The sequence below is a fragment of the Haematobia irritans genome, chromosome 4 (genome assembly GCF_050003625.1).
Source record: "Haematobia irritans isolate KBUSLIRL chromosome 4, ASM5000362v1, whole genome shotgun sequence".
In the NCBI taxonomy this organism is placed as follows: Eukaryota; Metazoa; Arthropoda; class Insecta; order Diptera; family Muscidae; genus Haematobia; species Haematobia irritans.
Genome location: NC_134400.1, coordinates 173,169,661 through 173,187,567, shown reverse-complemented (window position 1 = coordinate 173,187,567; position 17,907 = coordinate 173,169,661). Strand labels below are relative to the sequence as shown.

At 33.2% G+C, this 17,907-nt stretch overlaps 1 protein-coding gene and 1 long non-coding RNA gene across 3 annotated transcripts; one reads left to right on the top strand and one right to left on the bottom strand.

The window, feature by feature from the left end:
• Window positions 1-10,623: 10,623 nt before the first annotated feature.
• Window positions 10,624-11,002, bottom strand: LOC142234875 (uncharacterized). The gene is made up of 2 exons (XR_012721732.1): window positions 10,894-11,002; window positions 10,624-10,836 (listed from the first exon to the last, which is right to left on the bottom strand). It is a non-coding gene; the product is annotated as an uncharacterized LOC142234875 (long non-coding RNA).
• Window positions 11,003-11,920: 918 nt separating this feature from the next.
• On the top strand, window positions 11,921-14,475 carry Rcc1 (Regulator of chromosome condensation 1). Of its 2 annotated transcripts, none has more exons than XM_075306079.1 (2): window positions 11,921-12,293; window positions 12,389-14,475. In XM_075306079.1, exon 2 carries the CDS (start codon window positions 12,401-12,403, stop codon window positions 13,934-13,936), a length of 1,536 nt encoding a protein of 511 aa, XP_075162194.1. In that variant the 5' UTR covers window positions 11,921-12,293; window positions 12,389-12,400; the 3' UTR covers window positions 13,937-14,475. The 2 variants fall into 2 exon arrangements, with proteins under 2 accessions (XP_075162194.1, XP_075162193.1); XM_075306078.1 differs by having other exon boundaries at window positions 11,922-12,293; window positions 12,359-14,475.
• Window positions 14,476-17,907: the final 3,432 nt, after the last annotated feature.

The window sequence follows — 17,907 nt, the reverse complement described above, 5'->3', positions numbered from 1 at the left end:
AGAAATGTCCGATTATAACGTTGATGGTAATAAGATGACGAATAATCGTGTGTAATTGGATCTGTGATAAGTTAAGTGGTTCAAAAATGACGAAGTTATAAGCAATTGAGTGAACAAATCCGATGGCAAATATGAGCCAATCACCCACACAAAAATTTCTCTCGACCACAGAGAAATGCATTTTTGTGTGGGTGAGTGGCTCATATTTGAATGATTTCACATCATTCAATTGCTTATAACTTTGTCATTTTTTTAATGGTTTATACTTTTCTGGCGGAAAAGGTCCATTGTAAAATACGTTTTTTTTTAATTTTTGACTTTTCGCATTGATTTGTTTTGAACTACTTAACTTATCACAGATCCACGATTATTCGTCATCTTCATGGCTGAATAAGGAGGTTGAATCACGATAACAAAAACAACAAATTTCAATATGTTGTTTACAATTTTAAGAAGTCAAAATCAGCTGAAAAAAGAATCGTATGTCATTGGTAAAAGTGGCAATTATTTATTCTTTCAATTGTCCTGAAAAAATAATTCAAATCCAGAGAAAAATAAAGGTTCAAATTTAATTGCGTCACCTATGAGTTATTGTAAAGTGGATAATTCATCCGAGGAACGCCGATATGAGACCAAAGTTAAGAATGGAAGTCAGTCAAATGGATCTTCGCCATCTATTAACAAAAACAGTTTATGATGCAGTTTAAAAACTGCATCATAAACTGGTCTGGAATATGTTATCAAGATACTCAAGTCATCTTTGAACAATTCTCCAGCTATGAATGCGCGAGTTTGTTTGAGATGCATTTGCTATGCAGTGTCATTTGGAGAGCTGCAATCACCATAAACATATGATTTTGACATCTTAAAATTTGGTCGAAATAAAAAAATTGTAATCATATGGGCTCATGATTTAACCTTCTTGTTCAGTCATGGTCATCTTATTACCTTTCATTTAAGTACCAACAACGTTTTAATCGGACATTTCTAACTCGAGATATATTGTGTTTAGTGAAAAAAGTGCGAAAATTTAAAAATAACGGGATATTTCAAAAACTGTTCCATAATTTTTTTTTTAAATTTTTTTTTCGAATTCAGCAGCTCAAAATACATAAGAATAGTTCATTTTCATCAAGTGTAAATGCATTTTTTTGTAAACTAGTGTTATTAAAGAAAAGTAATCGTGAAAAATGACGATTTTAGCGGCTAAACTCGATCTTAATAATCGTGAACAAATCATAATTTTTTCACGATTACTTTTCTTTAATAATCCATTTTAAGGAATACAAACTTTGTGAACATTCGCTTTGGGCTATTCCCCATCAAGTCATATTAAAATTTGCAACAAATGAGTATAATTTAATGCATTTTTTACTGATTTAGTTTTCACTTTAAGGTAGGTACTATGTTCGGTTTTCGAGTTGAAAACCACTTTATTTTCGCGATTACTTTTCCTTAAATAATCAAAATTATAAATGAAAACAAACTTATTCCTGTAAAGTCTTGCCGAAATCTAGAGGAACAAGAAACCACGCATCAATTGTGTTGATTTGTCTGCTTTATATTGAACTGTTTTAATAAAGTAACCACGAAAATTTCAACGCGAAAAGCGAACATAGTACTTACCTTTAGCGGCTAAACTCGAACTTAGTACCCACCTTAAAGGTGGGTAGGTACTATGTTCGGTTTTCGAGTTGAAAACCAGGTTATTTTCGGGACTACTTTTCCAAATTCCACTATTATACTAAACTTGAAATAGTTCATATTTTTTAATGCGAGAAATGTATTTAAATTATGTTCATATTTTCATAATAATAATTTCATATTTTTTTGTGCAGTTTCCAATAAACTTATAAACAAATTCACCAGGTTTTCATTTAAGAACTTCAAATTCATGTGTTATATGGTGTTCTCACCAAGCATGTTTTGTGGTTTGAGATGTTTTCCCTTTATAAGCACTTCAAAACGAGTCGTTTTCACCATACTAAAAAACAAGTTCAAAACACAAGTTTTCCTCCAAAACACGTCAATTTTAGAATGTGAACCCACCTAATTTGGAATATACCCCGAATAACATACCCTATTCAAAATATATGTCAAAATATTGAAATAAGTTTCATAGAAAAAAAAAGAATAAACAAAGGCTTTTAAGAACATGGACATGTGAACATAACATAAAACATTTTTTCCCTTTGCGCTCGCGCTAATTATTTGGACATAGGTTGCATATATGTGAAGTTCGAGGAAATGTGAATTTCTAGTTTCCATGGTAAAGGTGGGTATTAAGTTCGAGTTTAGCCGCTAAAATACTCATTTTTTCACGATTACTTTTCTTTAGTAATCCATTTTAATGAATATAAACTTTGTGCAAATTTACTTTGGGATATTCCCCATCAAGTTATAATGAAATCTGCAACAAATATGTATAATTTTATGACTTTTTTACTGATTTAGTTTTCACTTTAGTGAAAATTAGCGGCTAAACTCGAACTTAATACTCACCTTAAGGCCGGTACTCTGTTCGGTTTTCGCGTTGAAACTCCATACAAAACCAAAAAATGCGAAAAATTTGCGAAATTTTTTCCATTTGTGATACTTTGTTTTTTCGTGTTGAAAAACTGACGTTTATAGCACGGCGCCATTTGCAATGTGAATTAAGAAATAATTTATTTATTAAAAACTATTTGTGCGGGTTTATAAATCAAACACAGACCATATTTTTGTTCCGAAACTATACAAAGGATCAAAGGAATAGCAGATCAATTGTCCAAGGAAAAATAAAATGTTATTTTGTAAAAACAAGCAACAACCACCAACTTAATCCAATATCGCTCCCTGTAAAATAGCGCTCCAAGCTACCTAAAAAAACGCCGCTTTCTATGTGCGAAATAATGGTTTCCATAAAAATTTTTCGCAAGAATGAACATAGTACCGGCCTTTAACTGTTTTGGAAAAACCAATGAGGAAAACGAGTCGGTGGGAACATAGCATTATAAAATATTTGTATGATAAATGTTAAATTTATACTCACCTCGACTTATATCAAATTTTTACCCATGATAGTTAAAAATTCAGCTTCGAACAGCAGCTTTTTCTAGAAAGGTTTGTGAACATACCCAACATAGACAATTTAGAAGAAGGCGCAGTATTGTCATTACACAACTGAAGCACCAGAGGACTCTGTCAACAAAATATTGTTACGAATTTGATAATTATAGTTTAAGTTTATTTAAATTAGTTTCCGTTAATTTAAATTTCAAATTGTAACGATAAAATTTCGTTATAACTTGTTGGAATCATCTATTCATTTTCTAGCACTTTCCTGAATTTCTTTTATGTTCTTTTGTTTGCTTATTTTCATGTAAGTTCTCACTCTCTTTGATAACAACCCCTTTGTTTTGTTATTTTGCATTCTCATTTCATCTCATTGTATATTGTCATTGTTTTTGTTCTTGTAGTAATGCGAGCGCATATCTATGTGAGTGTGTATGTGTTTGGCAGCCACCAGATGAATGACTTAATGGTCGTAGATCCAGTGTTGCCAATTTGGTGCTTTTAGCACCAAATTTAGTGCTTTTTGATTTCTAAAAAGCACCAAATTGCCTTTTTGGTGCCTTTTCAAAAAAAGCACCAACTTGGTGCTTTCTGGCATTTTCATTTAGTGCTTTTGGTGCTTTTTTATTTTGAACAGTATTAAGTTTAATTGATACAAAAATTTTGATTAGACTTTCAAGAGCCGAAGAAACTCAAATTTATTGCCAAATATAGAATTTGATTGTTATGAAGTTGGTATTGATTATTTTTTAATTAATATTGTTATTTAGGGTATTCTGTAGGAAAGTCGAACGATGAGTGCCGAATTTTTTAATTTGGTAAAGATGTCATTAAAAACGTTGTATTAAATTCACAAAAGCACGCAGAATTGGAATAAGCAATAGACTTCTTCCATATATTAATATTTTGAAAGTTGAAAAACATGACTGATCAAAATGAATAGCGGTTCATAATGGTGAGTACTAAGTTCGAGTTTTGCCGCTAAAGTGAAAACTATATCAGTAAAAACGGTATAAAATTATGCATATTTGCTGCAAATTTTATTATAATGGGGAATAGCCACAAAGTTTGTATTCCTTAAAATGAATTATTAAAGAAAAGTAATTGTTGAAAAATGACTATTTTAGCAGCTAAACTCGATCTTAATACCCACCTTAACTTCTTAAAATTCAATTCATAATTCATCTTCGGAACTTTTTTTTTTTTTTTTTTTTAGTAGAGCATTTAATTTTCGATTTTGTGGTGGAAGGTGGTATGTTAGAATTTATAAAATATTTTTGGTGCTTTTTGGCCTTGGGGAGTTGGCAACACTGCGTAGATCCTTCTATCATTGTCTAAGAATGTTCTGGCGTTGCCAGAATATTGTAGTGCTACCAGAATGTTCTCGAATTGCCACACCGTCATATATAAAAGCGCTCGCATGCTGCTAACGAGTCAGTCTTAATTAAAGCGTCAAACGAATAACTCCAGTGTGAACGAATTGTAAAGTGTGAAGTCATAGTAAATAAATTGTAGATTGTCGTTATTTAAAAGAACTGTGTTTTAATTGTCGGGTAATTAAAAACGCCTAAATATAAAAACGTAACAATTGGTGTCGGAAGTGAAATAACGGAAAAAAAAAATCTACAATGAAGTTTAATGAGCTTCGTGTGGAAGACTTAAAAAAGGAATTGAGCAAACTGGAGCTGCCGACAACAGGCAATAAGGCCCAGCTTCAAAAGCGTCTACTGGAAGAGTTTGAACGGCGTAATATGGACATTGCGACGCATGAGTTTGATTATAAGGAAGACATTGATGAATCAATACTCGTCAATACAAGCAGTGTAGAAACTCCATCTGTGGCTTCGAGTGTTGTGGATTACACATCAATGCTCAATGTTTTGAGCAAAATGATGGAAGAAAACTCTAGAAAAATCATGGATGAGAATTCTAGAAAAATGGAAGAAAATTCTAGACAATTGCTGAAAGAAAATGCCCTACAAATGGAAGCAAGTTCAAGAAAATTGGAAGAAAAATTCAACGAAAATTCTAGAATTCTCAATGAAAAACTACAACAAATTTCAGAAGGCATGGAAAAACGTGTGGACCATATAGAAAATCAAATTGTGGAATTGGATAAGAAAGTTCTTTCTGTGGATGAGAAAATTATGGTTCATGATGAGAAGTTTCTGCACATCGAGAAAAAAATGTCAGAGTTGGAAATTAAAGGTGGTCCAGTGCGCGTCATCGAGGGCTCAAAAATCAAAACTCCTGTTTTCGATGGCTCAACGTCATTTGATGTCTTCAAATTCCAATTCGAAATGGTTGCTTGTAGAAATTTGTGGAATGACGATGATAAAGCAATTGAACTTCTATTGGCATTAAAGGGCAATGCTGCTGATGTGATACAAAGCATTCCCGCTGCTTCTAGAAATAACTACAATGAAGTAATAGCGGCACTTCAACGCAAGTATGGTGGAGAGCACAAGCAGGACATCTTCAGAATGGAATTGAGAGGAAGAATCCAGAAATCGAATGAAACCCTACAAGATTTCGCAACAGAAGTTGAGCGGCTAGTGCTTTTGGCATACCCTGGAGAGAATCATCCTCTTATAGATCGTATCAAGATTGAGACTTTTGTGAATGGCATTCGAGACCCTGAGATAAAATGTGCAACATATGCCGCACAAAAAGCTACATTCACAGAAACAGTAACATTTGCACTTGTACAAGAGACTGCGAGATTGCTAGCACGGCCTCAAATTCACAAAGTACGCAGAGTAGAGACCGAGTGTGAAGAATCGAAATCGGTCATTGAATTGGTAAAAGAGGCTCTAAAGCAGATAATGCAAGAAATGAAGCAGCAGGCAAATAAATCTAGAATGAAATGCTATAACTGTGATAAGGCTGGACATCTTTCCCGGGAATGTAAAGCGTGGCGTAAAACGTCGGGGTCAATCTCGCCATCTCCATTAAACAATAGTCAGAAGAAGGCGACCACAAAGCCAAGCGACTTAAATTCAAATTTTGCGGATAATAGAAAAGGTGGCAAACAAGTTATTCATCAAGCCTTGACACGACGGCATTGCAATGTAGAAAACAGACGCTACTCGAAGGCTGAACCAAAGGAGACAGTTGTAAATGTCAGGCAGTTACACATCGAATCTGGCACAGACTGGTCAACAGAGCAACGTAAAGATCCCATTCTGAGAAAAATTATTTCGGCAAAACAAGAAAATAAGAAGCCCAGCAAGAAAGACATCGCAGCCGAAAGTCCACTTATGAAAGCATACTGGGCTCAATGGGATAGTTTAGTTCTAGTCAATGGATCCCTGCAACGTAAATGGGAAAGCGAAGATGGCAAGAGCAGCCGAAATTTGATCATCGTACCGGATTCCAAAATAAGAGACGTTTTGGCGGAGTTCCATAATGGTCCCAGTGGAGGTCATCTGGGAATAACCAAAACCGCCGATAAAGTGAAGCAACGATTCTACTGGGTTGGATGCCAGAAATCAATTGCTGAATGGGTAGCCAATTGCGAGAAGTGCATGAAGGCGAAAGGTCCAACAAGGAAAAGTCGAGGTCCTATGCAAGAATATAGACCAGGAGCCCCGTTTGAAAGAATAGCAATGGACGTGGCAGGCCCTTTCCCAGTAAGTGATTCTGGAAACCGTTATGTCCTTGTGGTCATGGATTACTTCAGCAAATGGCCGGAGGTGTATGCAATTCCAAACCAAGAGGCAAAAACGATTGTGGATGTGGTCAACAAAAACTGGATATGTCGCTACGGTGTGCCGTCCGAGATTCACTCAGACCAGGGAAGAAATTTTGAATCGGCCATATTCAAAGAGATGTGTGAATCCCTTGGTATCAAGAAAACGAGGACTACGCCATTACATCCACAATCCGATGGCATGGTAGAAAGGTTTAATCGCACCCTGGAGGAACATCTTCGAAAAGTGGTGGACAACGGCCAGAGGGACTGGGACGAGCATATACCAAAGTTTTTGCTGTCCTATAGATCTGCCATTCATGATTCCACCTCTCGAACACCGGCCAATGTTCTATTCGGAACTGAGTTAAAGTTGCCTGGAGATCTGATATTCGGCGCTAAACCTTATGAGCTCGCCATGGAAGAAAACAGAAACGACATCCCAAACACTTTCGGAGAAGTTCACGAATCAGTGCGCAACAAAATAAAAATGGTCAGCAACAGAATGAAGGCGAGATACGATCGTGCTGTAAATACTGAGGGCTTCCAAGAAGAAGAATTGGTTCTGCTATTTAACCCGCAACGAAAGAAAGGACTGTGTCCCAAACTGCAAACACAGTGGGAAGGCCCATACAAAGTCATCAAGAAGATCAATGATGTTGTATACCGGATTCAGAAGGACGACAGCCCTAGATCAAAGATGAAAGTTGTACATCTGGAACGATTGGCTCCTTACGGAACAGGTTCTGTGCCTGTTCGGGACGAACAGGCTTAAGCGGGAGGCAGTGTTACGAATTTGATAATTATAGTTTAAGTTTATTTAAATTAGTTTCCGTTAATTTAAATTTCAAATTGTAACGATAAAATTTCGTTATAACTTGTTGGAATCATCTATTCATTTTCTAGCACTTTCCTGAATTTCTTTTATGTTCTTTTGTTTGCTTATTTTCATGTAAGTTCTCACTCTCTTTGATAACAACCCCTTTGTTTTGTTATTTTGCATTCTCATTTCATCTCATTGTATATTGTCATTGTTTTTGTTCTTGTAGTAATGCGAGCGCATATCTATGTGAGTGTGTATGTGTTTGGCAGCCACCAGATGAATGACTTAATGGTCGTAGATCCTTCTATCATTGTCTAAGAATGTTCTGGCGTTGCCAGAATATTGTAGTGCTACCAGAATGTTCTCGAATTGCCACACCGTCATATATAAAAGCGCTCGCATGCTGCTAACGAGTCAGTCTTAATTAAAGCGTCAAACGAATAACTCCAGTGTGAACGAATTGTAAAGTGTGAAGTCATAGTAAATAAATTGTAGATTGTCGTTATTTAAAAGAACTGTGTTTTAATTGTCGGGTAATTAAAAACGCCTAAATATAAAAACGTAACAATATCATGAAGTTTGCTTCGACGTGTCTCTCAAATGTACTGCCGTTTGCGTCGGAAAATATCATAACATTTGTGCTTTTCATAAATTTCTGAATTAAAAACCACAAAAGCAATACCAAAACGAAATTAAAATAAAGCTAATATTTATTATGGTTTTATGTGAATATTGCTGTTTTAATTTATTCCTTGGCATAGCTGCTTTGGAAAAAATTGACATATAAAACAATTTTTTTCATAGCCCTCTACACCTTGACATTTGTTTTCTCTTTATAAGAGCACAATGCTTACAGCCAATATCTCATAACCGAAACGAACGCTTCCGTTATCTTGTTATTCTCAACTATCTTTGTATCCACCCAATAAACACAGGATGAGCGTTTTTCAAATGCAACACCTCTTCAGTTTGAGGGTAAATATCATTTTCAACATAAATTCAACTTGACTTGAAAAAGCTCATCTTCAATTCATCTTCAATTTGTTTGCGAATTACAACCAATTTGGCAAAATGTTGACGAAAACTTTGAAAATGTGTTGAAGATAATTGGAGAAAACTTTGACAAAACACTACCCTGAAATGCAACGATCCCCTGCCAGCATTTCAAAGTTCCATTTCATCTTCATCGCTACCACAGACTCGTAAATGTCACTACAACCATCCTACTGTGATGGGGGGCAGCATATCATAAAGTACAAAATGTACTTCATACATGTATTTTGCCATCACTACTTTTACAAAAGCCATTTTATTTTTTGTGAAACGCCAAGCGCAACCAGCTTGTTATATTTTATTTAAATAAAAACGAAAATAAAGTTCTGAAAACATAGATTTTACGCTTAAAATTGTGAATGGTATATTGGTGAACAATTTTTGATTTTCCAAATGGAATAAAGTGATTGTTTTTCAAATATTTTACAGACACGCTGCCTCCATCGAATAAAAATACTGGCTGATAGACGCTGCAACATGTAACTCGCTACTTGTAACTCTACCTCATCATTAATGCAAAAAATTATGTTAAATGTGATGTGATAGTGGTATAAATGTTATATTTTTAAGAATTTGTAAATAATTAATCAAATTATTAAATATCTAAACAAACGTGTTTTACTCGACCACAATGATTCTTTTACCACTATCTTAAAATGTGCTTTTTCTGATTGTTTGGAGGGTCTCTTATTGGCGTCGTACTAAATTGATCTATAAAGGCACCTAATAATTGCACTCATGCGAAACCTTTTTGTAGTAACTTGGCGTGGTACAACTTCTCAATAGTGACGGCGCTTTTCCGACGAGTTTTTGATATCGTACATGATTGTTTTCAACGTACTGGGGATTCTCAGAAGCGCCCCCAAATTCAAAAAATGTTGGCAGGGGAAAAAACCACATGGTTTTCAATACTACTTTGGACAACAAAGTTCGTGGAAGAAATACAAAAATGTGGAAATTTTTTAATAATCAATTGAAATTGCTTATAATAATTGGTAAGTAAAACTAAAACACGAAATGAAAACTTTAAGGAAGTAACTAAACTCAAATCTCTTTGCAGACAACAAAAATATTTGGATGCTGATTCTTGGACACATTAAGAGGCTGGCCGATGAAAAATGGTAGTGGCTTATCGAGAAGAGAAAGTTTCCATAAATCAAAGTGCAACCAAAAAAACTCGGTATTTATGATTTTCCATATCAACAACTACTGGATGATAATTCGCAATTCACAAAATAACAAATTAAACCGATGATGCGATATAAATTAAACTATCGATGTGATATAGTTTAATTTATATCGCATCATCGGTTTAATTTGTTATTTTGTGAATTGAAATTGCTGGAAATTTATTTAATTTGTTATTTTGTGAATTGAAATTGCTGGAAATTTATTCCAATTATCTGGTCATCAAGTTCCTGAAAATTGCCAGTATTTTAATAACAATTTTGTAACACCAACGTTCTTGAGGAAATCACGAAGTACGTGGTCAGTTGGAAGAAATACAAATTGGTAAGTCAAAATAAAAAGTGAAATGAAAACATAATGGAAATCACAAAACTCGATTGTTTTGCAGAAAACTAAAATCATTGGATGGTATATTCTTGGAAGATGTTGGCCGATGAAAAACCGATGAAGGGAACAACAAAGAAAAGTTTTCAGAAAACTTACAAAGTGCAATCAATTAAACCAAAGTGCAACAATTCCTATATCAAGAACTTCTGGATGAAAATGTGCATTACATCAACCCTGCCAACATTTTTTGAATTTGGGGACTCTTTTGAGAATCCCCACTACGTCGAAAACAATCATATACGACATCAAAAACTCGTCGGAAAAGCGCCGTCACTATTGAGAAGTTGTACCACGCCAAGTTACTACAAAAATGTTTCGCATGAGTGCAATTATTAGGTGCCTTTATAGATCAATTTAGAACGACGCCAATAAGGGACCCTCCAAACAATCAGAAAAAGTGCATTTTAAGATAGTTGTAAAAGAATCATTGTGGTCGAGTAAACACGTTTGTTTAGATATTTATTAATTTGATTAAACATTTACAAATTCTTAAAGATATAACATTTATACCACTATCACATTACATTTAACATAATTTTTGGCATTAATGATGATGTTGAGTTACAAGTAGCGAGTTACATGTTGCTGCGTCTATCAACCAGTGTTTTTATTCCATGGAGGCAGCGTGTCTGTAAAATATCTGAAAAACAATCACTTTATTCCATTTGGAAAATCACCAAATTGTTCACCAATATACCTTTCACAATTTTAAGCGTATAATCTATGTTTTCAGAACTTTATTTTCGTTTTTATTTAATTAAAATATAACAAGCTGGTTGCGCTTGGCGTTTCACAAAAAAAAATGAGTTTTTTAACAGTAGGGATGGCAAATTACTTGCATGTACTTTTTGATGTACCTTTTCATGATGGTTGAAGTGACATTTACGAGTCTGTGGTAACGATGAGGTTGAAATGGAACTTTGAAATGCTGGCAGGGAATTTACATCCCGTCATCAGTTTGATATTTTGTGATTTCCTCTTGCTGGAATCTATTCTAACACACAAGCCAGCAAGTTCCTCGATAGTAATTATTTCAAATTGCCAGCATATTAATGACACCAACATTATGGAGGAAATGGAATTATACATGTAAAAATGTTTAAGATATTTAAAGTTGTATTCATAGTTTTATTTATTAATACGTTTAATAAGATAATTACATTTTGATTGGTATAATATTATTATTTTTATATATTATTAATGCTATTTTTAAGATTATTATATTTGTTAACGAAAAAAATAATAAAATTTACAAAATCCCTAGAAATTTAGTATTGACTTTCAGTTAGAACTAGGATTGACTTTCATACAAATTGTGGTTTGAAAGTATTCGCAACAATGGTAATTTTTTATTTTTCTCACATTGAAAACTGTTTGAGAAATTATTGAGTAGCGATGCATTTCAATTTGAGGATTACAATTGAGAAATTATTGCTATTGTGTTGAATTTTACTGTTGAGGGTAATGTCTGTTTTTTGTTGAGAACGCGATTTTCTCAACAATTTCTCAACTTGAATATTACCCTAATCCTTTGAAAAAATGTTTGAAAAATTATTGAATTTTAGTATTTTTCAAACGTTTGTGTTTATTGGGCAATGTGTAAATAAAGGAAATTATATTGTCGGATCGGCCCATTAATAATTTGGTGTTACTGCCTGCCATCACAAACAAGGTGGCAACTACGATTTGTAGGTAGGAATATTTGGGCGGCGCTATGCAATTCGGCTTTGTAGCAATTGCAGCTGCTTGGTTTTGCCGGCTTGCGTTTTGCAAATTGATTCCCGCGCTTCATAACGAGGAGAATTTTTGTCGCAGGTAAAAAAGGATCAAAGGGCAAACAAACGCTTCAGGCAAACAACAAGCAATCTTGTGGGTATCTCAAAAAATCGCCGTATTCGATCTTCAAGGAATTACTAAACATTGACACTAAGTACACCGAACTAAACGCACGTTGATTGCGATTGCTGCTACCAAATAAAATCATATCGAAGTTTCCCCCCGAAACAGTACAACATAAAACGGCAAAAGCATCAACACAAAGGAGTGAAATAAAAAATAAACAGTGAAAATAGCAAAAGTCGTCAATAGTTAATTGATGTGAGTATAAGGAAAATTCTACATAGGAGATTGACTTTAAAAGCAGTTAAATATTTTTTTTGCAGTTTTTTTTTTCTTTGCCGTTGGAAATATAGAGATCTTCGAAAATGCCACGCGTAGCTGCTAGACGGAAAGCCGAAGATGACCTATCAAATGTAAATAACAACAACAAAGGAGAAACTACTGACACCAGTTCCAAAAGCAAAAGGTTACGGATTGCTTTTGCATTAGCCCTGCCCGAACGACCACGTGTTGTTGGTCGTGCATTAGTATGTGGACAAGGTGATATGGGCCAGCTCGGATTGGGCGATGATGAGTCGAAATTTGAACGTAAACGACCAGCGTTAGTAGAAAAGGTAGCCAATGTGGTGGATGTGCAGGCTGGTGGTATGCATAATTTGGTACTTACTCATGATGGACGTGTGTTTTCGTTTGGTTGCAATGATGAAGGCGCCCTTGGCCGCGATAGCAGTGAAGAGGGCTCCGAATTCGAACCTAGTCTGGTTGATTTGCCCGGCAAAGTATTGAAAATCTCTGCGGGTGATTCTCATTCGGCATGTTTGTTGGAGGATGGACGTGTGTTTGCTTGGGGCTCATTTAGAGATTCCCATGGTAATATGGGCTTGACTTTGGAGGGTAATAAAAGAATGCCAATAAACGTATTGCCCGATTTGACGTGTTGCGATATTGCTTCGGGAGCTGATCACTTAGCTATTCTCACATGCCAAGGAAAAGTCTACACTGTGGGCTGTGCGGAACAGGGCCAGTTGGGTCGCGTCTCATTGAGGTCGGCTTCCGGTGAGGGCCGCAGAGGGAAAACTGAACTTTTGAAACCCGGATTGGTAATAACAAAGAACAAAAATAAACCCATTGAAGCTATTTGGGCAACAAATTATTGCACGTTTATGCGAGAACATCAATCTGGAAATATATGGGCTTTTGGTTTAAATAACTATTGTCAGCTTCTGGCCAATGCTAAAGACTTGCCCACCATAATTAACCCCATTAATACAAAAATCGCAGATGTTAAGCAAATCGCAGGAGGTCAACATCACACACTTGTACTGAAAAATGATGGCTCTGTATTTGTTATAGGCCGTAAGGACTATGGACGTCTTGGCTTGGGCACAGTGTCCGACGATGTGACCGAATTGAAGCCCATTGCAGCGCTGAAAGGCAAGAAAGTTGTTAGTGTATCGTGTGGTGAGGCACAATCTTTTGCCCTAACTGACGATGGCAAATTATACTCTTGGGGAATGGGATCAAATCACCAATTGGCCACAGGATCCGATGAAGATTCCCTTGAGCCTGTGCTTATTATCAGTAAACAAACTGAAGGCAAGCGTATAATACGAGCATCAAGTGGAGGTCAACATAGCATATTTTTGGTAGAAGATGAAAATCAACCAGCATCAGAAGGAAGTGTCAAGGAAAAAGCAGCAGGTAAAAAAACCGCCAAAGCTGAAACTAAGGAAAGTGTTCCAGCAACCAGTGAGGAAGCAAATAACGAACCCCCCGAGGCGAAGAAAACCAATGGCAGTACATCCAAAGATGAGCAGGCCAGCGTAGAGACCAATGGCTCTAACGAAGCCGAATCGGTCGGTGCTCCGCCTCCAGCAAAGAAAGGACGCAAGAAAAAATAAGAGAGTGTTATCTTTAGTTTTAAGTACGTTACAAATTCTCCGTATAAGTAGTTTCTTAAAAATCTGATGAAATACCTTGTTAACGGCAATCTTTTCATAGATTGTGAACAAAAAGAATTCCAATGCATGAAAACAAAACCAAAATCCCCAATGCTTAATGCTTTCTATTTTTGACGAAACAATTATATTTTTTCTTAAGCAAAAATATGAAATATTGTTTGTTTTTTTTTTCTCCGATTTCTAGTTTTGCTACATTTTGTTTGTCTAAGGATATTAATTTTTTTCGTTTTGTACTATTTATGTTTGTAGATTGTTCTTCATTAGGGTATTACAACACTCTTTTTGGCCACCTCTGCAAAGGAATGAGCTACCAAAAAGAAAATAAAAAACAACTAATACTCAACTGATATCCAATCTATTTTCATACTTTTTTTTCCAAAAATATAAATTTTTGCATTTTTTTTGTAATTTTTATACACCGTTAGTGTACTATTGATTTGATGAAGTAATAATAAAAAAGAATTAAATACTTTGTATAAGATCTGCTTTTCTTAATATGAGTAGGGGTGTCCAATGGGTTCTCTTGGTCAATCGAATGTTTAAGAATGCCACGATGTTCGCAAAACGATTAAAACTAATAATTACTGACGATTAATGTCGCTAATTTGTTCGCTTTCGAAACTCTTAACATAGGCACAAAGAAGACTAAGCGAATACTGTCTAGAGCTCGACCGAAGAATCGACTTCGGACAAAAATCGATAATCGGCCTACGATGTCAAGAAGCCGAAACTTTTTTAATAATTTATTCATATTGAATTTGTCTCAATCAAACACCCAAATACAAAACAAAAAGCTCAAAGTCATCCATATGGGAAAAGCATGACTCCATGCCTAATAAAATGGAGAAGAGCAAAAAACCGAAAATGAAATAAAAGTATGCGATTCAATTTCAGTAATGGATAAATAATTTTGGATGAGTGGAGAACAGAATATAAGAATATAGAAAGAGCTGGTAAGTCATATTTTGTACAAACTTAGAGTTATGGTATCGGACCTGTGGCACTCATAGGCAGTTTCCAATCGTACCAAATATAATCTACCAAAATTTGAAGAACATTTTTTGAAGTTATTGATCAAATTTTTGTTAGTTAAAAAATTCTTTTATTCGAATGAATGATCCCTCTTATTAACGACAATTTTTTAGGTGCATGGCTAACTCTCGCATTGTAAATGAGTCGAATTTTAAATGTTTTAACGATTTTATCTTGCACCAACAACGGGACTACATCTACAAACAGGGAGATCTTACTCACAATGGATCGAATGAAATATCACGGAAATTATAATTTTCAAAGAAAATAAATTTTATTTCAATAGGAAATAGAAAAATGTAAAATTTTTATTTCTATAGAAAATTTTGTCAAAATTTGATTTCTATACAAAATGTTGTCAAAAGTGATTTCTATAGAAAATTTTGTCAACATTTTATTTATACAGGAAATTTTGTCAAAATTTTATTTCTATAGAAAATTTTGTCAAAATTTGATTTCTATAGAACATTTTGTAAAAATTTGATTTCTATAGAAAATTTTGTAAAAATTTGATTTCTTCGATAGTCGGCTAGTCGTGTGTTGATTGTTTCTTGGAATGGACGGAGAATACGGAATTACTGTGTTTTGTGTTAATTTATTTATTCAGAAGTGGCACGTGGTTTTATGCGAACACAAAAAAGGAAAGTGCAATTGAAAAAAATGTACCTGTTTTTGTTCTGCATTTTGATATATGGTATAATTTATTTTTATTTGCAGTTACATGATGTCTGCCTTGGTACATTTGATGGGCACGAAGTAAATATGGAATGATTACTTATTGTTGAAATTGAACCAAAATAGAGTGTGTAAAAATATGGGATGTTTGCTTGCACGACATTATAACTACAAATAAACAATGAATTAGTTTATAAATAAACAAAAACAAATAAATAAAGTTAATTTTGTGTTTTCTTTTCTCAAGTGACGTCCTTTTTTCGACGACGAAAAAAGTTTTTTCATAAAGATCAAAACATTTTAGGTTGTGACCATGTTCTTTTAACTGGAAGAAAAACATTTTTGACAAATACCATAACATTTTAGATCGTGACCATTGTCTTTTAATGGAAACAAAATTCTTTTATTAAAGACAACAATAATGATTGAAGAGAAACCAACAATAACAAACAAAACGAATGAAGATAGAGGAAGCACGCTCAAAAACAAACCCAGCCAATTACATTCAAATCGATGATTTGAGTTTGGCAAAGGAAAAGAGATATGCTTTGTTTAGGAAGGTTTAAGTGTAGTTCACTTTGGGTTGAGTGAATTATTCGAATTTATTCTGATAATTGGTTGATAGTTTCGCTGCAAGTAGAGGATGCCGATGAGGAATCTGATAATTCCAAAACAGCTGTACATCCAACCATCATGCAGTCTATAGGGCTTTGCCCAAATAAATTTAACAGGCATACTTTTCCTCTGTTGGCTAAGCTACACTTGTAGTTTAGTCAATGCATGGTTTTAAGCTGAAATCAAAGACAACAATAATGATTGAAGAGAACCAACAATAATATAAACAAAACGAAAATTTTATTTCTATAGAAAATTTTGTCAAAATTGTATTTCTATTGGAAACTTTGTCAAAATGTTATTTCTATTGAAAATTTTGTTAAAATTTTATTTCTATAGAACATTTTGTAAAAATTTTATTTGTATGATAGTTTTGTCAAAATTTTATTTCTACAGGAAAGTTTGTCAAAATTTTGTTTCTATAGGAAAGTTTGTCAAAGTTTTATTTCTATAGGAAATTTTGTCAAAATTTTATTTCTATAGATAGTTTTGTCAAAATTTTATTTCTATAGAAAATTTTGACAAAATTTTATTTCTGTAGATAGTTTTGTCAAAATTTTATTTCCATAGAAAATTTTGTCAAAATTTTATTTCTGTAGAAAATTTTCTCAAATTTTGATTTCTATAGAAAAATTTGTCAAAATTTTATTTCTATATAAAATTTTGTGAAAATTTTATTTCTGTAGAAAATTTTGTGAAAATTTTATTTCTATAGAAAATTTTATCAAAATTTTATTTTTATAGGAAATTTTGTCAAAAATTTATTTCTACAGGAAAGTTTATCAAAATTTTATTTCTATAGAAAATTTTATCAAAATTTTATTTCTATAGGAAATTTTGTCAAAATTTTATTTCTATCGGAAACTTTTCCAAAATTGTATTTCTATAGGAAACTTTGTCAAAATTTTATTTATATGATAGTTTTGTCAAAAATTTATTTCTATAGAAAATTTTGTCAAAATTATATTTATATAGAAATTTTTGTCAACATTTTATTTATATAGAAAATTTTGTCATAATTTTATTTCAATAGAAAATTTTGTCAAAATTTTATTTCTATAGAAAATTTTGTCAAAATTTTATTTCTATAGAAATTTTTGTCAAAATTTTATTTCTATATAAAATATTGTTAAAATTTTATTTCTATAGAAAATGTTCTCAACATTTTATTTCTACAGGAAAGTTAGTCAAAATTTTGTTTCTATAGGAAAGTTTGTCAAAGTTTTATTTCTATAGGAAATTTTGTCAAAATTTTATTTCTGTAGATAGTTTTGTTAAAATTTTATTTCCATAGAAAATTTTGTCAAGATTTTATTTCTGTAGAAAATTTTCTCAAATTTTTATTTCTAAAGAAAAATTTGTCAAAATTTTAATTCTATATAAAATTTTGTGAAAAATTTATTTCTGTAGAAAATTTTGTGAAAATTTTATTTCTATAGAAAATTTTATCAAAATTTTATTTTTATAGGAAGTTTTGTCAAAATTTTATTTCTAAAGGAAAGTTTATCAAAATTTTATTTCTATAGAAAATTTTATCAAAATTTTATTTCTATAGGCAATTTTGTCAAAATTTTATTTCTATAGGAAAC

Bases quoted from the DNA above. Each gene is read 5' to 3' on its own strand.
- Rcc1 (XM_075306079.1), top strand. From the start codon at position 12,401: ATGCCACGCGTAGCTGCTAGACGGAAAGCCGAAGATGACCTATCAAAT.